General features: G+C 38.5%; 1 protein-coding gene across 4 annotated transcripts in view; it reads right to left on the bottom strand.

Annotated features, from left to right (window-relative positions):
* Window positions 1–27,150, bottom strand: part of ADGRB3 (adhesion G protein-coupled receptor B3) — a 1,023,178-nt gene that overhangs the window by 595,083 nt on the left and 400,945 nt on the right. For all 4 annotated transcript variants that reach the window (XM_040349908.1, XM_040349906.1, XM_040349909.1 and 1 more), the window contains one exon: window positions 11,161–11,325. In XM_040349908.1, coding sequence (XP_040205842.1) covers window positions 11,161–11,325 — 165 coding nt within the window. The remainder of the gene's footprint in view (window positions 1–11,160; window positions 11,326–27,150) is intronic.

The following is a 27,150-nucleotide window of genomic DNA, read 5'->3' as shown; positions in this document are numbered from 1 at the left end:
TTTTTCATCTACTACCATATCCATTCAGTTTGATCTTGGATCTAAACAGGACTTTTTCCTTGATATTTAATGCTAGCATTTGGTTGCCAGTTTTTATTGGCGCAGTTTCACTTTTTATTATGTTGTTTTGTGTTTATCTCATCAAATTGCTGCCTTTGATCTTCATTGATGATTTATAAAAAAAAAAATTGGTGTTTAGCGCAGTTTTTCCTTTTGAATTGATGTTGAATATTGGATCTTGTAAACATCAGTAATTGCTGCAGTCATAAAAAAGTTAGATATACAGGGGCAGACTCAGAAAGAGATATGACGGTGTATCTCCTGATACGCCCTCGTTTCTCTGAGTTCTGCCGGTCGTATCTATGCGCCTGATTCATATAATCAGGTTACACATAGATCTCACTAAGATCAGACAGGTGTAAGTGACTTACACCGTCGGATCTTAGGCTGCAATCTCACGCTGGCCGCTAAGTGGCGCTTCCGTTTGTATACGCGAGGAATATGCAAATGAGGAGTTACGCCGATTCAGAAACGAATGACCGCCCCACGCTTTTTTTTTACGTCGTTTGCGTTCGGCTTTTTCCGGCGTATAGTTACCCCTGCTATATGCGGCGTATCCTATGTTAAGTATGGCCGTCGTTCCCGGGTCAAATTTTGAATTTTTTACGTTGTTTGCGTAAGTCGTTCGCGAATACAGATGGACGTAATTTACGTTCACGTCGAAACCAATGACGTCCTAGCGACGTCATTTAGAGCAATGCACGCTGGGAAATATGACGGACGGCACATGTGCAGTTCGTTCGGCGCGGGGACGCGCCTGATTTAAATTTTACACGCCCCCTACCCGCGAAATTTGAATTCCGCCGGGGGATTTACGATACGCCGCCGCAAGTTTACAGGCAAGTGCTTTCTGAATAAAGCACTTGCCTCAAAAACTTGAGGCGGCGTAACGTAAATCAGATAGGTTACGCGGATCTAAAGATCCGCTCACCTATCTGAATCTAGCCCACAGTTTTCAAATTATTTGTTATTGCACTTGTATGTGGTATTGCACAGATCCGGTTATTTTCTAGCGAGGGTTACCTTTGTATTTTAGATGTACTGGAGACATGGGAAGTCAAACTTAATATATTGTTGAAATTTTCAAAGCCCTTTTGGAAACAATTATTGCCATGCTGGGTAATTGAACAACCTAAGACCCTATGTTTTTTTGCTTCTACCAATGCTTTCTAGGTTATGTTTTTGAAAAAAAAAACAACAAGGTTTATCATAATCATTAATATTAGGCTGAATTTGAATTATAATTCCTGCCATTCATCTTGCTCTATGGTTGGCCAGAAACATTAGCAGATGTTCAGACCACAATAAATAAATAAAAAAATCCCTAATTTGTGCAAAAAAGGAAACAAAAAAAAGTGCACAATTAATGTTTTTTGTTAGACGTGTTGTAATTACAGTACCAGGTTATACAATAAAATCCATTTACATTTGATAACAAATAATTAGAGTGAACATATTTATAACTTTGACACCAGCCATAGTTCTGATTATGAAGTGCATGCAATATTCAGTTAAATAATGTTAGCATACAGTGTATTTCTACTGAAGAAAGATCTGTAAGAATTTCTATTTATTTCTCCAGCATAACACCATGCAGTTACGAATCTAGTTAATATGTCTAACGATACCAACAGTACTTTAAGAAAATTAGCTAGAAAATTGCTTTTTTTATCTTGTTTGCTTTCTCGTGGACAATAAAAATCTTTTTTTTCTTTCTTTCATGCTTCCAAACTGGTGTCATCAACGAAAAAGTATATAAAGGATAAGCTATTTTTTATTTGTTCTTTCGGAGGATGTAGGGTCATAAAAAAAGGGCTTGTGCTGGGCGATTGTTTATTTTAAACCTAGATAATTGCCTGCAAGAAAAGATTATAACAGAGCTTTGTAACTGGTATATTGCTGTAAAACACAAAAGGGCACTGCTGCTGTACTGTCACTGCTTAAGCTGGAAAAATATTCCAACCGCTCTTCTCTCATAAATGTTAGTAGTACTGCATGTAATTTCTCTATAGCCTTAAAGCAGGTGCAAAACTTTTTACGCTAAAGCAAATAATGTATTTTTTCATTACTTATGTTGGATATGAAAAGAGTGCATCTGCTACGCTTTAGCCTAGAATAAAATTCGGAACTTATTACCACATGTTGCTGTCCTAATCCATCGTCTGTAGGATCGAGTGATATATGCCCTTGCCAGCTGGCCTCAATACCTACAAACAATTTCTGTAGGCTGATTATGATTATGCCCATGTGTTACGGTGGCTTTGTGCCAGCTATTTGGCCCCTTTGTTTCCTAAATAGCATGAAAAGATGAATAACTTAACAAGGGCTTTTATGTAATGTGTTTTCAGTGTAAAGAAAACAAAGACCTTTCCCTTAAATATGAATGTCCTTCTCATATCCCTTTGTCTCTCTCTGTCTTTCTCTCTCTCTCTCTCTCTCTCTATATATATATATATACAAGTGAAACTCGAAAAATTAGAATATCGTTCAAAAGTTGATTTATTTCACTAATGCACCTTAAAAGGTGAAACTAATATATGAGATAGACTCATTACATGCAAAGCAAGGTAGATCAAGCTGTGATTTGTCATAATTGTGATGATTATGGCTTAAAGCTCATGAAAACCCCAAATCCACAATCTCAGTAAATGAGAATATTACATGCAATTAAAAAAACAAGGATTGCACATCGGACCTCTGAAGAGTATAAGCATGCATATGTACTCAGTACTTGGTTTAGGCCCCTTTTGCAGCAATTACTGCCTCAATGCGGTGTGGCATGGAAGCTATCAGCCTGTGGCCCTGCTGAGGTGTTATGGAAGACCAGGATGCTTCAATAGCGGCCTTCAACTCTTCTGCATTGTTCGGTCTCATCATTCAGCTCTTCTGCATTGTTTAGTCTTATGGGTCTCATCTTTCTCTTGGCAACGCCCCATAGATTCTCTATGGGGTTCAGGTCAGGCGGGTTTGTTGGCCAATCAAGCACAGTAATCCCACGGTCATTGAATCAGGTTTTGGTGCTTTTGGCATTGTGGGCAGGTGCCAAGTCCTGCTGGAAAATGAAGTCAGCATCCCCATAGAGCTTGTCTGCGGAAGGAAGCATGAAGTGCTCCAAAATCTCCTGGTAGACGGCTGCGTTGACCCTGGACTTAATGAAGCACAGTGGACCAACACCAGCAGATGACATGGCTCCCCAAATCAACACAGACTGTGGAAATTTCACACTGGACTTCAAGCATCTTGCAGTGTGTGCCTCTCCATTCTTCCGCCATACTCAGGGTTTGGTTTCCAAATGAGATGCAGAATTTGCTCAGAAAAGAGGACTTTGGACCACTGAGCAACAGACCAGGTCTGTTTTTCTTTAGCCCAGATGCTTCTGACGTTTGTGGTTCAGGAGTGGCTTGACAAGAGCAATATGACATTTAAAGCCCATGTCCAGGATCCATCTGTATGTGGTGGCTCTTGATGCACTGACTCCAGCCTCAGTCCACTCCTTGTGAAAGTGGCCTCAGTCCACTCCTTGTGAAAGTCCCCAACACTTTTGAATGGCCTTTTCCTGACAATCCTCTCCAGGCTGCTGCTTGTGCACCCTTTTCTCTTAATAATCTGCTTTGATACAGCACTTTGGGGACATCCAACTTCTTTTGCAATTACCTTTTGAGGCTTTCCCTCCTTATGGAGGGTGTCAATGATGGTTTTCTGCAGAACTGTCAGGTCAGCAGTCTTTTCCATGATTGTGATTCCTACTGAACCAGATAGAGAGACCATTTAAAGGCTCAGAAACAATTTGCAGGTGTTATGGCTTAATTAGATAATCAGAGTGTGACACCTTTTCACAATATTCAAATTTTATGAGATTGCGGATTTGGGTTTTTTATGAGCTGTAAGCCATATTCATCACAATTATAACAAATCACAGCTTGGACGATCTTGCTTTGCATATATCAGTTTCACCTTTTAAGTTGCATTAGTGAAATAAATGAACTTTTGCGCAATATTCAAATGTTTCGAGTTTCACCTGTATATATAACATTTATATCATAATATAATATTCCATTATACTTTGAAGAGGCTGCATGCACAACACAACAGGCATGATATTCCAGTCCACCTGCTCTTTCCACCACTCTCACAAATATACCGGCCTCCCCTCAAATTGGTTCACTACCGTTCAATTTTTGGAGCCTAGCTCTGTACCTCCCTTCACCCTCATACTGCTGACAAGATAGGATCTCTGGATCCTGAGAGTCCAAAAGAAGTCAACTCAGAATGCCCAAATACCTTGTCTTGGGCAATCTGAAAGCACCACCATGCTGTAGTTGATATTCTGAGAATCAATGAGAGTGATTTACTAAAGCTGGTGCACACAGGATCTCGTGCAGCTGTGCATAGTAACCAATCAGCTTCTAGGTTTAATTGTCAAAACTTAATGGAAAAAACTGAAGTTACAAGCTGATTGGTTACTATGCACAGCTTCTTTGCTCACCAGTTTTAGTAAATCTTCCCCACTGAGTTTGTTCCTAAAGACTTAATACATTGTTTTTGGAAGTGTGAAGACCTCTTAGCACTCTTTGTACTAATAGGTACCTTCCAGATTAGTTGTATTACACTCCTCTCAAAGAACTCTCTTGCAGAATTTACAACTATAAAAGCAATTGAATTGGCCTTTTGCACCTCTTATAATACATACTGTAATACTGTATGTAGGCTAATGTGAGGCTTTCTTACTGTTCTTTTTGCTAGCTTGCAATTTACTTTGTACTCTTTCTGGTTACATGTAGCGCTCAAAGCACTCTTTCAGTTAACTTACAGCACTCATTTTGTTATTGCATATAATGTCCAGAGCTTGTAGCATTCTCATTAAAATGTGCAGCTCTAATGCCGCGTACACACGATCGGTCCATCTGATAAGAACGGACCGATGGACCGTTTTCATTGGTTAACCGATGAAGCTGACTGATGGTCCATCGCACCTACACACCATCGGTTAAAAAAACGATCGTGTCAGAACGCGGTGACGTAAAAAACAACGACGTGCTGAAAAAAAGGAAGTTCAATGCTTCCAAGCATTAGTCGACTTGATTCTGAGCATTTTAACCAATGGTTGTGCCTACAAACGATCGTTTTTTTCCCATCGGTTAGGAATCCATTGGTTAAATTTAAAACAAGATTGCTTTTTTTTAACCTATGGATAAAAACCGATGGGGCCCACACACGATCGGTTTTGACCGATGAAAACGGTCCATCAGACCATTCTCATCGGTTTAACCGATCGTGTGTACGAGGCCTAATAGCACTGTTTAAGGTAATATGTTGGGTTCAAAACACTCTCCCTTTGTCATTGTAGTCTCATAGCATTCTCTTTAGCAATGAGCAGCTTTAATAGGAGTTTTTTTTTCTATTATGTGTTCTATTCTATTTTACCAATAGATATACATGTTCAGTGCAAACTAAGGAATGCATCTTCCTCTATATCTGTTACATTCCTTTGAATGTCAAAAAGTCATAACACATTCTTTTAGTAATGTATTTCTATGCACTATGCCAACACACAAAAGCCAATAAACTAATGGAAATGCTATGTACAAAAGGTCAAGATATAGTATACAAGGACACATGCTTCCTCATCTAAACTTTGATGCTGGCACAACAAATAACGTGAAAAGTTTTTTGAATAGTTTGTCAAAGCAAGCTCATTTATTGTAAACACCAAGTTGCATGAATGTTGAAATTCAGACAAAACCTGGGTCTTCTGATATTACTGTGACATTTAACATATACTAAAATACCATCCATTCAGAAATGTACAGAATCCACTTGTGCTATTTCTAAAGAGGGACCATTTTAAACACCACAGAAGCATCTGTGCTGACCCTTTTTTGGCAGTACAATATAAAATGTACAGCATTTTAGAACTTAACTTTTTGTATGTGTGCTCTACATAAATCTATTAAAACTTTATGTTGTCTATGTTAACGCACAAATTAAAATTATGTTTTAAAATGTTATTTTTATTCAGGGTTATGAAGCTGGTATAGTCTATTTTTTGGGAACTTGGTAGGGCAAGGATTCCCTAATAAATCATGCATTACCAATAAATGTCATACCATAGTACTAAGTAAAACTTTCAAAGTATAAAGAGAACTGTTTGAAGTAAAAATAATGAGTGGTAAATCAGATATGCAATGTGTGCTCCATGATATAAAGATGCAACACCTATTTGATATACTGAGAAAGAAATCTCTATGAAAATAAGCAACAAGACCAGCTTACCTGACAGCTTTCCAACACCTATTGTATTGTGTTTATTTCAATACCTACTCTGAAATGATCTGGAAAAGATCAAAGTCAGAGTCCTTGGACATAGTAGACTGAATCTAAAACAATGTTGCAGAGGGGCAATGGTCTAGAAAAGTATTTGTTGCATATATTTTTATTTTTCTAAAGCACACTTAATATTTTGGTGTGTTGGGTGCTGTAAAAGAAGCTTCTTAAGACTTAAAGGCTTTGACAAAGTATAGCAAGCTTACTCAGATAAAGAGAAAAGGTTGCAATTTCCCATTGACAATAGTTACAAAACACCGACCAATTGTGAAAAGGACCGATAACTATATATTAAGTGTTGCTTGTTGACAGATTACTGGATTTGGAGCTTAACCAACAAAATAACTTGTGATACATGCCAAATGAAGGTACTGAAATTTATTTTGAGGCGTGTAACTGGCAATTTTAAAGAAGCAACATTAGACCTGGGAACGTATTGCGTTATTAAAGTAAAAGAGGAAACATAGCTCTGGGCACACTAAGTGCTGGTATCTCAGTAACACTAGACCTAAGGCAATTATTTCACCCCTAGGCAGTTTGCTGTTTGTTCCTCCTTTGGGGAAACTAGGAATGATGAAAACAATAGATTGCATTTTTCTACCATTATTGATTGTCAAATACATTAGCTAATATTTAGTACTTACAAACATGCCAGTGTCATGGGCCACAACCATCTACAAACATGTACAAAATGCAGCACAATAGAGGTTGCATCGACTATATATGCACCTGGACTAAAAGGAGTATAAGAAATATTATATATTGCTCTGTTATTTTATAATGTCCGGGAAACTTGATTTGCATCACTGTTCACAAGGATGCAGTCTGCATATATAATGAAGAAACACGATTTGCTAGAAGACTCCACACATCAATATTTTGAGATGGAACATCACAATAAGGAAATGGGACATTTGTTCTTAAGGGAATTTGTACATGCATTCTTTCCTTGCTTATTATGGCAAAGGATAAAAAAATAAAAATTTTAAAAATGTTTTTCCATGGTTTAAGCCAGTTATATGAAATAATGAATATTAATATTATTCCTTCATTTATGTTCGTTGCAGGTGATACTCGTCATTGTTCTTTGCTCGTCATTGGCATTTTATCCTTTAAAATGTATGTAAACCCTAACATTTAATGTTTCTTATTTTCACCCTTTTGGTCCATTAAACATACATTTGAAAAAGTTTTGGTATTTCTGTACAATAATTGCAAAATACCTGTTGATCCTTCCAGAAATACAGTGAGTCCCTTTCTGTGGACTTTGTGCTAAACTGAAACTTAAAACAGGGTTTGCAGCCTAGTTTCATTTTCTTCATTGGACTACAGAACACTTCCCCCTATGTTGTAGAATTTAGGAAAGGGGAGGGTTTTCTGTAGTTCAAACAAGGTGCAAGAAGCCTAAGAGAACAACTTTGTTTCGCCATCAATAGTAGTTGAAAGCATTGTCACCCTAGGAGAGCAAGGGTCCAGTAAATTATTTCAAAACCTTGCATGCCTCAACAGAATATACAGTATGGGAGTATCTACTAAAATTCGGTGACGCTCTGTATAAGCTGGGTGTTATTGTGTGTGTATTTGGTGGGGGGGGGGGTGGGTTCTGGAGGGGTCTTGGTAACTTTCTAGGGGTTGATGTTTCTGGAGAGGGCTGTGGTCTCTCCATAAACCTGGGGGCTTTGTGAGGGCACACTGGGAGACTGGAGAGACTGGGGCACTGCAGAGGCTTGGAGGCACTCTGAGAAGGTTTGAGTTACTATGGGGGCTGGCAAGCCTGGGGACACTGTTTGCAATTACTGGAGTTTTGAGGCACTATGGGGATTGGGAGATACAGTGGTAGTTAAAAACTTCCATTTGGCTGCGAAATGACCTGGCAACTTTTTGCGATTCAGCACTTTGTCGCTTTAACTGACAATTGTGTGCGACGTGGCTCCCAAACAAAATGTACGTCCTTTTTTCCCCACAAATAGAGTTTTTTGTTGGTGGTATTTGATCACCTCTGAGGTTTTTATTTTTTGCGCTATAAACAAAAATAGAGCGACAATTTTGAAAAAAACAATATTTTGTACTTTTTGCTATAATAAATATGCCATTTATAAAAAAATAAAAATAAATCACAATAAGCGTATATCGATTGGTTTGTGCAAAAGTTATAGCGTCTACAAAATAGGGGATAATTTTTGGCATTTTTATTATTATTTTTTTACTAGTAATGGAGGCGATCAGCAATTTTTATTGTGACTACAGTATTTTAACGACACATCGGACACCTTTGACACATTTTTGAGACCATTGTCATTTATACAGCAATCAGTGCTATAAAAATGCCTCAGTCTGCGCGCGCGCACGCTATGGCGGCAAATTTAAAGGGACGTACAGGTACACCCATTTGTCTGCCCGTGCCATTCTGCCATCGTATATCGGTGTGCGGAGGTCGGCAAGTGGTTAAGGAGATCTGCAATCTGTTTTCTTACTTCAGCCCACCAACCATCACAATTTTTGCCTAGGCAAGAATGATGCATTTCTCCTCCAGAAGCTTCCTGGTATATGCACATCACATACATTATCCCAGGAAGCATTAGTTGCTCTAAGTCCTCTGATTATTGCTGTTATAAATCATTCCCTCCAAACTGGTTATGTTTCCCCTGTTTTAAAAACTGCCATTATCAGACCATTGCTCAAAAAACCCACTTTTGATTCGGAAGTTCTATCCAATTATAGGCCCATCTCTAATCTCCCCTTCATATCAAAAGTACATGAGAAAGCAGTTGCCACTCACCTACAGGATCACCTTAAACAATAACCTCTTTGAAAAATTTCAATCAGGTTTTCGTTTTGCTCACAGTACAGAGACTGCCCTTGTCAGAGTTACGAACAACCTTCTTATATGATCTGATGCTGGCTTGCTGGATGCTCCCTTCTTATCCTCCTGGACCTTTCTGCTGCATTTGATACTGTTGACAATGGCATTCTTTTAAAGCGACTCCACCTCACCATTGGATTTAATGACACAGGGCTTAGTTGGTTCAAATCATACCTCACAAACCGGACAGAATACATCTCCCTGGGCCACTTCAAATCAAATCCACATACAGTTACTAGCGATGTCCCTCAGGGGTCAGTCCTTGGCCCTATCCTCTTCATCCTCTACCTCACCCCTCTTGGTAAAATTATCAGCTACCACAAAATTTCATTCCACTGTTATGCCGATGACACACAGCTATATGTAAATGAAACAGCTGAAACTCCCCCTTCACAGTCATCCCTATGAGTACTCACCACCTGTCTGGAGCAGATGAAGGTATCGATGGAGCGCAACTTTCTTCAACTAAACAGTTCCAAAACTGAAGTTACCAGACCAAATCATCATCTATAACCAGCATTACTTTTTCTGGTTCGAATATCCCACTCTCATCAATAGTCACAAATCTTGGTGTAAAAATTGACTCTCAACTTATTTTTAAAGCCCATATAAATCACTTATGTAAGACCTCTTTATACCACCTTCGGAACATTTCTAAACTCCGTCCCATTCTCTCCCTTTCAGATGCCAAAAAGCTGGTTCACGCCTATGTCTCCTCCAGACTGGATTACTGTAACACACTTCTCATTGGGATTCCTAGAAAGAGTCTGCAGTGGCTTCAGTACATCCAAATCTCTGCAGCAAGGATCCTGATGAGAGTGCGGAAACATGAGCACATTGCCCCCATTCTTCACTCACTCCACTGGCTTCCTTTTTCCATCAGAATTGAGTATAAGGTCTCCCTCCTCACACATCAATGTATCCATGGACATGCCCCCTACCTTAAAGAACTTCTCAAACTATAAAACACAAAATGTTCCCTCCGTTCCACTGGCTCAAACCTTCTGCACATATCCAGAACTAGACTTAAGACAATGGGAGACAGGGCCTTACGTGCAGCTGCCCCGCATCTGTGGAATGCCCTACCTGACTTTCTGAGGGCTCCTGACTGTTTTAAAAAAGGTCTTAAGACGTTTCTTTTTATCAAAGCTTTTTGCCCCTTTTAGATGTTTTTTATTGTATAAATAGCTAATTTGTATTTTCTTTTTTTTTGTTTAACCTGTAGCACTTTGAGATCCCCTTGATGAAAAGGACACTATAAATAACATTTATTATTATTATTATTATTATTATTATTATTATACTACATATGGAGGCGAGTGAACCTTGTGACATGTCATAAGGAGGCCTGAAAGAGCTCCCAAAGAGGAAAGAAAGAAAGGTGGAGGCACAGGACCAAGCATGTGGCAGCCAAGCAGTGGATTGCCAGAGAACAACCTTCAATTCTTTGGGCCTATGAGTATGTTAATTCTAGTTAGCTAAATGAAAATGTTAAGGAGGATTAATAAAAAAAACACATGGTGTGGTGCAATTCTTCTTTAAGATAAAAATAGTGCATCTCTGAGTTTCTCTTAAATGAATTGCCCATGTGGATAATTATTACACACAATCATAATTTATTTAAGCAAAGATTACTAAACTCATTTACAAAATAAAAAAAAAAAATAAAAGACATTGAAAATGCAAGCTTATTGTAGAAAAAAGTACTTGGATAATATACAGTGGTATGCATTGTAATATATCTGTTGAAGCTAATATAATGCTTCCCCTATTCTTCTTTGTAACATGTGGAGTTTAAGATAAAGTACTCCTGACTTATCTCTCAGACAGATACTGTGTGTCTATCTATCACCTGACCAAATGCACTCACTCCAAACACATTGAACAATAAAATATATGTCCAGCCATCTCACCTGGGCAAAGAGCAATATTGCAAGGCTTATGCTGAATTTCTGGTCCACCACACAGTCTTCCCCCATACTGTGGAGGAGTGCAGGTCCTTGTCCTTGTTCTTTGGCCTTTTCCACATGTAAAAGAGCATAAACTCCAAGGTGACCATTCTTCCCAGATTCCATTTACTGAAAAACATCAAAAGCATTTCAAGATAAGTAAAGAACTATAGAGTAAGTTATTGTTTTCATAAAAAAAATACAATAAAATCTAATAAGACTGAAGTGAAGATAACGAAATGTATGGAATAGTTATTAACTATTAAAAATTACAATGGTATTAATGGTCTAAAAGTACAAGTAAATATTAAAATAAGTACATTTGCATTATGTGAAAAAGCTACCAATATCATTCACAACTACATTCAAGACTCAATCTGAAAATGCAAAAACCCATAATAACTGACTGAGGACTAAAAGACAAACTCTTGTTCCTATGGTTACTGTTCTGTGTACTTTGCTCTGTTCTTGTATATAAAATTACCTACGCATTGTAATATTACACTTTCTGAAAGTTTTCATTGCAATGTGTTTTTTCTTTGATAACTGACATGTTCAGTAGAAGTTTGTAAAGAAATGTCAGTACTTTTCATGAACTTTGTGGGGTTATTAACAGGAGATGGAACTGCAGGCATACAGTTGCATTCATAGCTGAACTACATACCGGTATATATTTTTAGCTTGCCAAAGCTTTGTAATGTTTTTCATCTACTCTTGTAGTCTATACACTTCTGCTGCACTGAGCAGCTATAAGATCACTCTAACTTCATGGCTCAGCTTTGGCTAGGTCTACACAAGTAATTAAATCACTTTTGCTACTGATTCATTAACTACTAATTACTCATTCTCCCATCAAAAATACAACAATTTTAGTATATTTCAAAATAGAGTAATTGCCAAAAAACAGGTAAATTGATTTGTAGGTCCTTGTATAATCCAAGCTTAACTACTTCCTGGATCATCTTCCTGCTAATCAAACAGAGGTGATGATGCTGATTTAGGCTTCAGAGTTTAGGCATGGATGAAAGGCAGAGAAGCACCATAAAACTCTGCTACCAACAGTCTGTAAAATTATAGCTGCCAAGTGTTACTTATGTTTAGGGCATTCTGTGCCTATGAATGAAAGCTCAGAATACAAGCAGCTTGATTTTGAGGCATTTTTCCCTGGGTGCATATGCGCGGAATCAGAAAATACATGGCTCTGGCCTGTATAGTCTGCCAGAGCAGAATAATAGAATAGCTAGTCCTTGGACAGATAAAACACTAAAGGTGCATTTATTTCAAAGGCAATTTTAACTGTTTGCATGGAATTCTACTTTAAAATATCAGTAGTCACTATACCAGTTTGTTTTATATGCCTTATGCTTCAATATTTTGCATATATGATTACATATTCTTTGATGTATAACCCATTCATGACTAATCCTATTTCTGACATTTGGTGTTTTCAAGTTAAAATCCATATGTTTTGCAAGAAAATTACTTAGAAACCCCAAATATATATATATATATATATATATATATATATATATATATATATATATACAGTACAGACCAAAAGTTTGGACACACCTTCTCATTCAAAGAGTTTTCTTTATTTTCATGACTATGATAATTGTAGATTCACACTGAAGGCATCAAAACTATGAATGAACACATGTGGAATTTTACATAACAAATAAGTGTGAAACAACTGAAAATATATTTCATATTCTAGGTTCTTCAAAGTAGTTACCTTTTGCAGCAGACACATCTCTAGAACTGTTAAGAGGAGACTGTATGAATCAGGCCTTCATGGTAGAATATCTGCTAGGAAACCACTGCTAAAGAAAGGCAACAAGCAGAAGAGACTTGTTTGGGCTAAAGAACACAAGGAATGGACATTAGACCAGTGGAAATCTGTGCTTTGGTCTGATGAGTCCAAACTTGAGATCTTTGGTTCCAACCCTGTGTCTTTGTGCGATGCAGAAAAGGTGAACGGATGGACTCTACATGCCTGGTTCCCACCGTGAAGCATGGAGGAGGAGGTGTTATAGTGTGGGGGTGCTTTGCTGGTGACACTGTTGGGGATTTAATCAAAATGGAAGGCATACTGAACCAGCTTGGCTACCATGGCACCTTGCAGCGGCATGCTATTCCATCCGGTTTGCGTTTAGTTGTACCATCATTTATTTTTCAACAGGACAATGACCCCAAACACACCGCCAGGCTGTGTAAGGGCTATTTGACCAAGAAGGAGAGTGATGGGGTACTGCACCAGGTGACTACCTCTTGAAGCTCATCAAGAGAATGCCAAGAGTGTGCCAAGCAGTAATCAAAGCAAAAGGTGGCTACTTTGAAGAACCTAGAATATTAAATATATTTTCAGTTGTTTCACACTTTTTTGTTATGTATAATTCCACATGTGTTAATTCATAGTTTTGATGCCTTCAGTGTGAATCTACAATTTTCATAGTCATGAAAATAAAGAAAACTCTTTGAATGAGAAGGTGTGTCCAAACTTTTGGTCTGTACTGTATATATATATATATATATATATATATATATATATATACAGCCACGGCCAAAAGTTTTGAGAATGACACAGATATTAGTTTTCACAAAGTTTGCTGCTAAACTGCTTTTAGATCTTTGTTTCAGTTGTTTCTGTGATGTAGTGAAATATAATTACACGCACTTCATACGTTTCAAAGGCTTTTATCGACAATTACATGACATTTATGCAAAGAGTCAGTATTTGCAGTGTTGGCCCTTCTTTTTTAGGACCTCTGCAATTCGACTGGGCATGCTTTTAATCAACTTCTGGGCCAATTCCTGACTGATAGCAACCCATTCTTTCATAATCACTTCTTGGAGTTTGTCAGAATTAGTGGGTTTTTGTTTGTCCACCCGCCTCTTGGGGATTGACCACAAGTTCTCAATGGTATTAAGATCTGGGGAGTTTCCAGGCCATGGACCCAAAATGTCAATGTTTTGTTCCCCGAGCCACTTAGTTGTCACTTTTGCCTTATGGGACGGTGCTCCATCGTGCTGGAAAATGCATTGTTCTTCACCAAACTGTTGTTGGATTGTTGGAAGAAGTTGCTGTTTGAGGGTGTTTTGGTATCATTCTTTATTCATGGCTGTGTTTTTGGGCAAAATTGTGAGTGAGCCCACTCCCTTGGATGAGAAGCAACCCCACACATGAATGGTCTCAGGATGCTTTACTGTTGGCATGACACAGGACTGATGGTAGCACTCACCTTTTCTTCTTCGGACAAGCCTTTTTCCTGATGCCCCAAACAATCGGAAAGAGGCTTCATCGGAGAATATGACTTTGCCCCAGTCCTCAGCAGTCCATTCACCATATTTTTTGCAGAAGATCAATCTGTCCCTGATGTTTTTTTTTGGAGAGAAGTGGCTTCTTTGCTGCCCTTCTTGACACCAGGCCATCTTTCAAAAGTCTTCGCCTCACTGTGCATGCAGATGCGCTCACACCTGCCTGCTGCCATTCCTGAGCAAGCTCTGCACTGGTGGCACTCCGATCCCGCAGCTGAATCCTCTTTAGGAGACGGTCCTGGCGCTTGCTGGACTTTCTTGGGCACCCTAAAGCCTTCTTCACAAATGCAGTGTAATTTTTTTTATGGGATTAAGTTAATTTTTATGGCAAAGAGGAACTTTGCAATTAATTGCAATTCGTCTGACCACTCTTCATACCATTCTGGAGTATATGCAATTTCCCATCTCAAAAACTGAGGCAGCAGACTTTGTGAAAATTAGTATTTGTGTCATTCTCAAAACTTTTGGCCATGGCTGTATATATATATATATATATATATATATATATATATATATATATATATATATATATATATATATATATATATATATATATATATATATTTTAGCAGAGAATCTAGAGAATAAAATGGCGATTGTTGCAATATTTTATGTCACATAGTATTTGTGCAGTGGTGTTTTAAACTCAACTTTTTGGGAAAAATTTACTTTCATGAATTAAAAAAAAATGAAAAAGTGAAGTTAGCCCATTTTTTTGTATATTGTGAAAGATGATGTTACGCCAAGTATATAGATACCAAACATGTTATGCTTTATAATTGCACGCACTTGTGGAATGGCGACAAACTACGGTACCTAAAAATCTCCATCGGCGACACCTTAAACTTTTTTTTACGGTTACCAGGTTAGAGTTACAGAGGAGGTCTAATGTTAGAATTATTGCTCTGACTCTGACGATTGCGGTGATACCTCACATGTGTGATTTTAACAGTTTTCATATGCAGGCACGACTTCCGTATGCGTTTTTTTGTTGCGCAAGCTCGTGGGGAAGGGCACGCTTTAAAAATTTTTTCTTATTTCTTTTATTTCTTTTTATAATATTAAATTGTGTTTTTTTTTTAATTGATCACTTTTATTGCTGTCACAAGGAATGTAAACATCCCTGGTGACAGTAATAGGTGGTGACAGGTACACTTTATGGAGGGATCGGGGGTCTAAAAAAAACCAATCCCTCCTTTGCACTTCAAAGTATTCAGATCGCCGAAAACGGCGATTCTGAATACTGTGTATTTTTTTAAATCCAACGCCATTGGCAGATGAGTAACCCAGAAGTGACGTCATGATGCCGCTTACGTGTTTACATTGCGGAGACTGAATCAAAGCCATTTAAGGCTTCATTCCAGTCTGGCCTGGTCAGAGCGGTGAGCGGCGGCGGGAGGGGTGATGTTCCCTCCCGCTTCTCTGGCATAACAACGAGCGGCTTTTAGCTGCATCGGTTGTTATGCCTGGATAGCCAATCGCTGGCTCTAAACAACTGCAGGCATCATCCCAGTATAACCCCGAAAATCAAAGCTATATATATATGCGTGCGCTCGGCGGGAAGGGGATAATAATTACAATTTTAATTATATCTGAAGTATGTTTTTATTTTAGATAGTATAATATGTTCAAAGCTTTTGTCATTTTTTTTGCCATCTTTTTCCAATTGGAATGTGTTCCTTTAGTTCCTGTCTCGTAGTCTCAGCAAAGAATTAAAAAAAATAAAAAATCTCTTTAAACTGAGGGAAATCTGAGTCTCTGGAACAAGTGTCCCCATTGGAAGATTTACCTTCTATTTCTGTTCTGGTGACAGCTTAAAAGTTGAGATGTTGACCCACTTTTAGTTCTAGTAGCCAAGATTTTTTGGATTAGGATACACTTTATAATGTATTATCATAAATCACGTTGGTTATGCAAATCATTGGCAGGCTTTTACTGTTTTGCTTTATTTTGTTTATATACTTCCCCGTTGTGTATAAAGCCATTAAAGAAATGTTGACTGGTCACCTTTGCACCTTTCTAAAATCCTCTTTATTTATATTTCTAGAAACATGTAATGGTAAATACTAAATAAACTATTACACTACATGGACATTCCCTTAAACATTGTCTATGCTGTAGTAGACCTTGCTATGTGCTATACAGACATTGTACAACATTGATCAGCTCTGGGATCATATAGACAGACAAGGCCTCAGGCCAAGTGCATTTAAAGGATCATGGAATTCAGAGACGTCTTTCTATATCTTAATTGCACTCTGCGGGGGCACCTTATCCCCACGGCACATGAGTGGGAACAAGAGCAAAAACAAATGGATGTACTCTTCTTGCTAGCAGAGAAAAACAAAACCTGCTTTCTATTAATTAGAATGATGTTATGACTTCTGAATAAATTAAAGTACATTATGAGTAATTTAACATTCTTTCATAGTACATTAATATTTAGCCCACTCTTAAAAAGCACAACATTTATTTTTCTGTCAAACAGTGTAAGAGAATTCTGTGCACAGCCTTTTTTATATATGTTTCAAATGGCAAGTCTTCACATGGCCTTTTATTGTCTCAACCACTTTCAGTACATGAAATATGACAACGTCACAGCTGCAGATAGATGGCAGATAGCATGGTATCATCAAGATTTGCTTTGTCTAACTTTAACATCAAGTGCCTGGTGTGACGGATCTCGGATACCCAAGGTGGGCACATCCGCCAGACCTGTGTCTCCTGTCCTCCAAACGCACCCACAGCCTGCAGATTCACCATAACCAGTCCTTAACCCCTCGATCACAAAACAAGCCACACAGGTGGTGAGGGTTAAACATGCAGAGCATAAACTGTTTATTAAATACAAAACATACACCTTTACACACAGTTAGGGACACTCCTCTTAGCCTTGTCATAGAGGGGGGTAGGGGACTAGTGTTGCTCACGAATATTCGCATTGCGAATATTCGACTCGAATATAGCATATTCGAGAAATCGCGCTATATTTCGAATTTCGCGGTGAATATTCGCAATTCCGAATATTCGCATTTTTTCAATTTGATTTTTAAAACAGATCACATCCTATCGACGTCTAAAAGCATTGCTGGTATGATTAGAGACCCTGGGCCGAGTAGCTAAGCTGAGGCGATCCTATTATGTTGCCAAATTGAAAAAAAAAAAATTGCGATTTTTCGCTATTGCGAATGCGAAAATGATTGCGAATTTTCGATAACTGTGGTAGGAGAACTCTGATTGTCTCTGATGCAAAAGGGGGGGGCTTTGTGTATGTGTATGTGTATGTTATGAATATTTGTATGTTTGATATTATTATTTTTTGTAAGAAGGAAAAAATTGCGCATACCTTAAAAAAGGGGAGAATACAGCAGCAACTCAAAAATGTTATACAACATAAATTAATACAAGACAGAAAATGGAGTCGCTCTACAAGAATAAAAAATATGTCTAGTGACAAGACATGTGGGCAAATTATAAAATAAGCAAGCGCAAATAACTTGTGAAATACACAGTGAAACAAATATATAAAGAAATATAGTCCCAATAATAGAAAAATAATCTTTCATAAAAATGTCTTTGATATGTGAAGTGAAAAAAAGTCCAAAGCATGCAGCATGAACGTGTTCAATCTTCAAGGTGTTTGATTGACAAACGGCTGTGACAGATGGATAGAGTAAAGAATCACCACCAATGCAAAACACTTTTTATTTTGTATTGTAAAATATCAAGAATATTCTGAGCCAATCAGAGTGCTCCTTCCGCATTTGCCGAATATTCGCAATTATTTTGTATTGTAAAATATCAAGAATATTCTGAGCCAATCAGAGTGCTCCTTCTGCATTTGCCGAATATTCGCAATTATTTTGTATTGTAAAATATCAAGAATATTCTGAGCCAATCAGAGTGCTCCTTCTGCATTTGCCGAATATTCGCAATTATTTTGTATTGTAAAATATCAAGAATATTCTGAGCCAATCAGAGTGCTCCTTCCGCATTTGCCGAATATTCGCAATTATTTTGTATTGTAAAATATCACGAATATTCTGAGCCAATCAGAGTGCTCCTACAGCATTTCTCGAAATTGCGCAATAAATATCGCATTCGCATGTTGCGATATTTCGATAAAATATCACGAATATTCTGAGCCAATCAGAGCGCTCCTCCAGCATTTCTCGAAATTGCGCAATAAATATCGCATTCGCATGTTGCGATATTTCGATAAAATATCACGAATATTCTGAGCCAATCAGAGTGCTCCTACCGCAGTTATCAAAAAATCGCAATTATTTTCGCATTCGCAATAGCGAAAAATCGCAATCATTTACTTTCGATGAAATATCACGAATATTCGAATTTAGCGAATATATCTCGAATATTCGAATATATATTCGAGATATATCGCGAAATCGAATATGGCATATTCTGCTCAACACTATAGGGGACAAGGAAGAACCAATGGGAACTCAACACTTGTACATTGAAACCTAAAGGGATTATGGTAAGCAGGCAGCCCCTCAATACACATCCCCTGCGGAGAGATGTCTCCAGTCCAGACCATTGTTTATGTGCCATGACCCAACACAATTAACTACTTCCTTACTGGGCACTTAAACCCCCTGCCCAGACCAATTTTCAGCTTTCAGCGCTGACGCATTTTGAATGACAATTGCGCGGTCATACAACACTGTACCCAATTATATTTTTATAATTTTTTTCCCACAAATAGAGCTTTCCTTTGGTGGTATTTGATCACCTCTGTGGTTTTTATTTTTTGCGCTATAAACAAAAAAAGACAGAACATTTTGAAAAAAACACAATATCTTTTTACTTTTTGTTATAATAATATTCTATTAAAAAAAAAAAAAAAAAAATGTTCTCAGTTTAGGCCGATACGTATTCTTCTACATATTTTTAGTAAAAAAAATCGCAATCGCAATAAGCGTATATTGATTGGTTTGCGCAAAAGTTATAGCGCCTACAAAATAGGGGATATATTTATGTTTTTTTTTTATTTATTACTAGTAATGGTGGCGATCTGCGATTTTTGTCAGGCCTGTGATATTGCAGCGGACATATCGGACACTTTTGACACTATTTTGGGACCATTCACATTTATACAGCGAACAGTGCTATAAATATGCACTGATTCCTGTATAAATGTGACTGGCAGGGAAGAGGTTAACACTAGGGGGCGAGGAATGGGGTTAAATGTATTCCCTGTGAGTGATTGTTACTGTGGGGGGAGGGGACTGACTGGGGGAGGTGACCAAGCTGGGTCCCTATGTACAAGGGACACAGCATCGGTCTCCTCTCTCCCTGACAGGATGTGGAGCTCTGTTTTTACCTACAGAGCTCCACGTCCCTGCTCTGTCACTGCTGATCGCGGGTTCCTGGCGGACATCGCAGCTGCCAGGCACACGCATCGACATCACGTGACACGCCGGGCACAGTTTTTCCCCGCTGCGCGCCCTCGACGGCGCGTGAGGGGGAATGTAAACAGCAGGATGTCCAGGGACGTCCACCCAGCAGGTGAGAGCTGTGCTGTGGACGTCTTTCGTCTATAGTGCGGCTCTCAAGTGGTTATACACAGCAACAAATGAGGGGGTGGGATGGGGGAGAAGGGATATAGCATTACATTACATTATCTCAGCGCCAGCTTGTCCCCAAGTCTCCAATCTCTTTTGGGCCATAGTCTGTGGATAGGATGCCAGCCCACAGTCCCTTCCAAAACACACAGTGACAGTGGCTTCTGTCACACATGATATTCCCCTTTAGGTCTTGCTCACACGTGTGAATAACATAGCTGCTCCTCTGAAAAGCAATCTGCAGCGGATCGCTTTTCAGAGGGAATTTGAATGGTGGGTGTTTGGTGGCAGCACTTCCTGTCTAAAGAAAAAAAATCCATGATACTTTAGTCTATGGCTCTGGCAGGGGTACAGCCCTAAGAGGCTGCATTGCTTCATTTAGGTGGCTGGTTGGGGTGTAAAAACTGAAATTGCCTTTTTTACTGACCCCCCCCCCACCCCACCTTAAAATTCCCATGTAAATAGGAAAATAGAGATTAGAAAGCTAACTGAACTCTGAAAATATGTTTATATAGGCATGTCAGCCTGTGCTTTCCCTGACTGGTTAGCCCAGCAAACTGGTAAATTGGTCCCTTCTGGACCCCTCCCTAGTGACCTACAGTCTGCAGAATAAAAAGCATTGAATGCAGAATATTTTTCTTGTTGTTTATCTATTGGAGATTTGACCATCTCTTTTTGTCCTGGCATGAATTGTAGGGAAAGCTCTCCCATAAGGACATTGACAGCAATAAAAACCTAACACAAAAACAAAGAGGGCACTGGATGCAGATTTTCTAAGAGTTACTGAAATTGTCACTGAGAACACTTGACAATTTGCTCCAATTTGACAGCATTCCACAAGACAGTAACCACACAGGAAAAAAGAATAAGGACCCAGAATGTAGAATCTACACACATACAATCCAATGAGAGTGCTAAACAAACATCCAAGAGTCCAATGTAATTTAATGATTCATAGCAGAATAGTACCAATGCGTTTCGGGGGCCGAACACACCCCCTTTCATCAGGGCTTAATAATTCTAACTGTGCTTAACACAGAGCTCCAAACAGGGCAAAAAACACACATAACACACACATTACACATAGTTATGCACTTATTTAACCCCTTGATTGCCCTTAGATGTTAACCCCTCCCCAGCCAGTGTCATTAGTACAGTGACAGTGTATATAATTTGCACTAATGACTGTATTAGTGTCACCTTCATGCAAACCAAATAATATACAATTATTGGATTTTTTTTTTTACCAAAGACATGTAGCAAAATATATTTTGGCCTAAATTCATGAAGAAATTCGATTTTTTTTATTTTTTATTGGATATGTTTTAAAGGCAGAAAATAAAAAAAATAAAACAATTTTTTTTTCAACATTTCCCTCTTTTTTCGTTTAAATCGCAAAAAATAAAAAACCCAGTGGTGACCAATTACCACCAAAATAAAGCTCTATTTGTGTAAAGCAAAATAATAATTTGCGCACAGTACTGCATGAACTTGCAATTGCCAGTTATATCAGCACAGTGCAAAATAGAAACAATGCTCTGGTCATGAAGGAGGTACAATCTTCTGGAGGTTAAGTGGTTAACTAGACCCAGTTGAGATACCAAATAAAAATGCACTGTAATCTACTGCTTGAAAAGTGTTTGGCCCCGAAATGCATTAGCCCACTTCTGCTATAAATCCATTTTATCATTAAATTACCTTTGACTCTTATGCCTTGTACATGCTCCCTAGCAGTTTTCTCATAGAAAAAACTGCCCGCAAAAAAATTAAAACCTGCTCTTTTTTTTCTTGTCGTGTTTCCCGTCAGTTTTTTTCTCAGTGCAAAAAACGGTCGTGTGTATGCTTTTTCCGAAGGGAAAAAAACGTGCATACTCAGAATCAAGTATGCAGCCCAAAATCAACCCAAAGGGTGGCACCATTTGAAAGGAACTTTCCCTTCATAGTCCCATTGTACGTGTCACCGCGCTTTGGTCAGACGTTTTTTTGCATGAACATGTGTATGCAAGTCAGGCTGGAGAGGAATCACGTCGGGAAAAACATTGTTTTTTTTCCTGCCGAGAAAAATGGTCGTGTGTACAAGGCATTAGACATTTGTTTGGCACTGTCACTGGATTCTATGAGCAACAAAAACCTGACAGAGGCTCTAATCTTTCCACACAATTTTATATGTATCATACATAAGCTTCTAGCATGCTGTTACAGGAGTGTTGAGTAGCATTACCTGCTGAAAAAAAACATAAAATACAGTATCTCACAAAAGTGAATACACCACTCACATTTTTGTAAAGTATTGAGTGTACAGCTTGTATAACAGTGTGAATTTGCTGTCCCATCAAAATAACTCACACAGCTTTTAATATCTAAACCGCTGGCAACAAAAGTGAGTACACCCCTAAGTGAAAATGTTCAAATTGGACCCAATTAACCATTTTCCCTCCCTGGTGTCACTTGTTAGTGTTACAAAGTTTCATGTGTGAATAGGGAGCAGGTGTGTTAAATTTGGTGTTCTCGTTCTCACTCTCTCATACTGGTCACTGGAAATTCAACATGGCACCTCAGGGCAAAATACTCTCTGAGGATCTAAAAAAAAAAGGTATGCTCTACATAAAGATGGCCTAGGCTTTAAGGATATTGCCAAGACCCTAAAACTGAGCTGCAGCGTGGTGGCCAACATCATACAGCGGTTTAACAGGACAGGTTCCACTCAGAACAGGCCTCTTTGACCAGCGAAGTTGAGTATACATGCTTGGCATCATATCCAGAGGTTTTCTTTGGGAAATAGACATATGAGTTCTGCCAGCATTGCTGCAGAGGTTGAAGGGGTGGGGGGTCAGACTGTTGCCGCGTACACACGATCAGTCCATTCGATGAGAATGGGCCGATGGAACGTTTTCATCGGTTAACCGATGAAGCTGACTGATGGTCCATCGCGCCTACGCACCATTGGTTAAAAAAACTATTGTGTCAGAACGCGGTGATGTAAAACACAACGACGTGCTGAAAAAAATGAAGTTCAATGCTTCCAAGCATGCGTCGACTTGATTCTGAGCATGCGTGGATTTTTAACCGATGGTTGTGCCTACTAAAGATCGTTTTTTTCCCATCGGTTAGCAATCCATCGGTTAAATATAAAGCAAGTTGGCTTTTTTTTTAACCAATGGTTAAATAACCTATGGGGCCCACACACGATCGGTTTTGACCGATGAAAACGGTCCATCAGACCGTTGTCCTCTGTTTAACCTATCGTGTGTATGAGGCCTGTCAGTGCTCAGACCATACTCCACACACTGCATCAAATTGGTTCCAGAAGGAAGCCTCTTCTAAAGATGATTATACAAGTTCAGTTCTTCAAAAGATATAATAAAATATTTACAAAAAATTGAGGGGTGTGCTCACCTTTGTCAGATACTGTATATAGTCTTAAAATGTTGAGAAATGTTTAAAAAAAATTCAAAGTTCTGTGTTATGTCACCGGATTAGGAAAAGTGTTGATACAGGGCTTATGTACTCAACACACTTTTTGTGTGCTCTTCTAATGACAGATGCAAAGCTCAGAGTTGCCCTTTGGACACTCACCTAATATGAGCAGGATTAATATTGTGTATACATACAAGTGTAGCTCTATATCTCGACCTGTAAAATGACACAAAAGCTTGCTGCAGGTCCCCAGTTATTATTATGCATCAGTAGCTAGATTAAGCAAGGTGTTTTAATCAATTCTGCAACAATGCCCTAAGTGATAGTTACTGAGTGAGCAATACTATAAAAGCGTGTTCACATTCACATCACAAAATACAATAATCTTTTAATTTCACCTTTCTTACTCCAGATCCAATAAAGCATATTTAGCCCTTTCAATGGTTCACTACAGATATTTACTGTTTGCTATCATCTACACAGTTAAAGTGCTCATTATGGCATTTGCAAGCTGTATTGGATTTGCACAAATATTTAAAAAAAAAACGAAAAAAAAAAACTTTGGCAACATTTCTTTGTTTAGACTACAAAACATTTTAATGAACCAATTCTTTTTTTATCTTTAACTGGTAACTCAAATCTCTTCTTAAAATACAACCACAACCATCAACCACAGGGTATTCATATGTTGTAAAACAAGATAGAACGCTACAAGATTTCATATGCAATAAAATTATTCATTTTTATGTGGAGCTGCAAGAAAGAATTAATAGATTAAAACGGTGATATATTCTGTAATAACAACAAAAAAATAAAATAAACGTATGTTATTGGTCTTTTTACAAGGACTCTTTTGCAAAACGGCATTCAGGAAATTGCACAAAATGCATCAATTATATTATATCTTTTTTTTTTTTTTTGTTAAATTCTCCTGCCACATTTAGGAAATTAGATTTTGTCGAATTGGTAGAAGTTTTGCTAGAGTTGGACAAATAGATTATTTTAGTTCAATAAAATGATTCAACATGATTGATATTTACTTTGGATTTTTATTCGACTTTGTGCCATAAAAAGTAATTGTAAGCTGCAAAGAAAATATTGGTCTCTTTTTTTACTAATGCTACATAAGTCAAGAGAATGAAAAAAAATCAACTCTGTCCCTTTTTAACACCAATTTTCTTTATTGACTTGTTCATTAAAAGGATATTGATATTGGAAAATTAGTTCTAAAAAGCCCTTAATAGTAGAGACTTTGTGATATCGTCAAAGAATGAATACAAATTAGTAGCTTGTGCTAATCTATTCAAGGGTTATAGACAAAGCTTGATAACTGTAGGTATTAGATTAAAGCTAAAGGAGGAATGGCCAGTTTCTTGAAGGTAGATAATATAATATTCAAATTACATTACAGGGCTAAAAAGAATAAAAAAAAATATGACTAAGAACAGTACATAATTAGTGCTATACATATATATATATATATATATATATATATATATATATATATATATATATATATACAATATGGGCCAAATTCACGTAGGAGATACGACGGCGTATCTCCAGATACGCCGTCGTATCTCTGAGTCTGAGGCGTCGTATCTTGGCGCCTGATTCAAAGAATCAGATACGCCATAATTTGTATAAGATACGGCCAGCGTAAGTCTCCTACGCCGTTGTATCTTAACTGCATATTTACGCTGGCCGCTAGGGGCGTGTACGCTGATTTACGCCTAGAAATATGTAAATCAGCTAGATACGCCAATTCACGAACGTACGCCCAGCCGTCGCATTACAGATACGCTGTTTACATTAGGCTTTTTCCAGCATAAAGTTACCCCTGCTATATGAGGCGTAGATGAGGCGTACCAATGTTGGACGTCAGGCCAGCGTCAAATTTTCCGTCGTTTGCGTAAGTCGTTCGCGAATAGGGCTGTGCGTAATTTACGTTCACGTCGAAAGCATTGGCTTTTTGCGGGTTAATTTGGAGCATGCGCACTGGAATACTTTCACCGACGGCGCATGCGCCGTTCGGAGAAAGCGTAATTTACGTGGGGTCACAATACATTTACATAATACACGCCCCATTTCTTCCACATTTGAATTAGGCGGGCTTACGCTGGCCTATTTACGCTACCCCGCCGCAACTTTGCTTTGAGAATACTACACTTGCCTGTCAAATTGGCGGAGGCGTAACGTAAATAGGATACGTTACGCCCGCACAAAGAAGCGCTCTCCTACGTGAATCTGGGCCAATATATATTTATATATATATATATATATATATATATATATATATATATATATATATATATATATATATATACAGATATCTATATATATACACACTATATTACCAAAAGTATTGGGACACTTGCCTTTACAAGCACATGAACTTTAATGGCATCCCAGTCTTAGTCTGTAGGGTTCAATATTGAGTTGGCCCATGCTATGCAGCTATAACAGCTTCAACTCTTCCACAAGGTTTAGAAGTGTGTCTATGGGAATGTTTGACCATTCTTCCAGAAGTGCATTTGTGAGGTCCTCCCCCCATTCAACACCCTGCCGTTCTCCCTCTAGTTCTCCATTTATTCTTCCCATTTTTTTCAACGTTGTTCTTATTACTATTATTCATATTAGATTTTTTCATGCTGTTTATGCTCATTCCCATGGCTATTCGTATGGCTATTTTTATTCCAACCACCCATATATCAAGTATATAATCCCACTCCACACTTAAAAATATATTTCCTATAATCTGTTTTTAATCTTCCCCCAATAGTATCGCACATTGCACTTTATCCATGAGCAAAAGTACTGTATGACCACAGAACATATAATCATCTTTGTGGCCGCCATCCGCTGTGTGGCATCAGCCAGGAGGTAGGCAGAGTAAGCGAGCTGAGCCTTGTGATCAGCCGACACCACTGACCCTACTTAACCCCAGCTAAGATGGCCACTAGGGAGGCCTGAGGAAGGAGCATGCATGCACTGAACGCGTGCCACCCTGACCACGCCCACCGTTGCCGCTCCATCTCCCTGGTGACACAAGGCTGACTACTCCTCCGTCCACTGCCCCAGAGATCCAGAATCAACTGACGTGGCCGGCAATGCAGGACTCCACAGATGACAGCCCTCCACCCGGTCCTTTGGCACAAAATGTGGCTTTAATTTACAAGCTTTTATTCTCCTATATCATGTGAGTGTATCTTTATTAAACATGTACCATTTACCTAATACTGCACTTAGAGTGGTGCCATTTGTTCTTATCTCCACTGGTGTTGGACAAGAAGGCCTGGCTTGCAATCTCGTCTCTAATTCATCACAAAGTGTTAAGGTCAGGACTCTGTGCAGGCAAGTCAAGTTCCTCCCCCACAAACTCGTTTATCCATGTCTTTATAGACCTTGCTTTGTGCACAGGTCCAAATCAGTTGGTAGAAGGGGAATATGGTGTGGGGTTGTTTTTCAGGAGTTGGGCATGGTCCCTTAGTTCTAGTGAAGGGAACTCTTAGGGCATCCAAGACATTTTGAACAATTTAATGCTCCCAGCTTTGTGGGAACAGTTTGGGAATGGCCCCTTGCTGTTCCAACATAACTGTATACCAGTGCAAAAAGCATGTTCCATAAAGACATG

Source organism: Rana temporaria, chromosome 4 (assembly GCF_905171775.1).
Source record: "Rana temporaria chromosome 4, aRanTem1.1, whole genome shotgun sequence".
Taxonomy (NCBI): domain Eukaryota; kingdom Metazoa; phylum Chordata; class Amphibia; order Anura; family Ranidae; genus Rana; species Rana temporaria.
The sequence above is the reverse complement of the archived record's forward strand: the minus strand, read 5'-3'. Positions and strand labels throughout refer to the sequence as shown.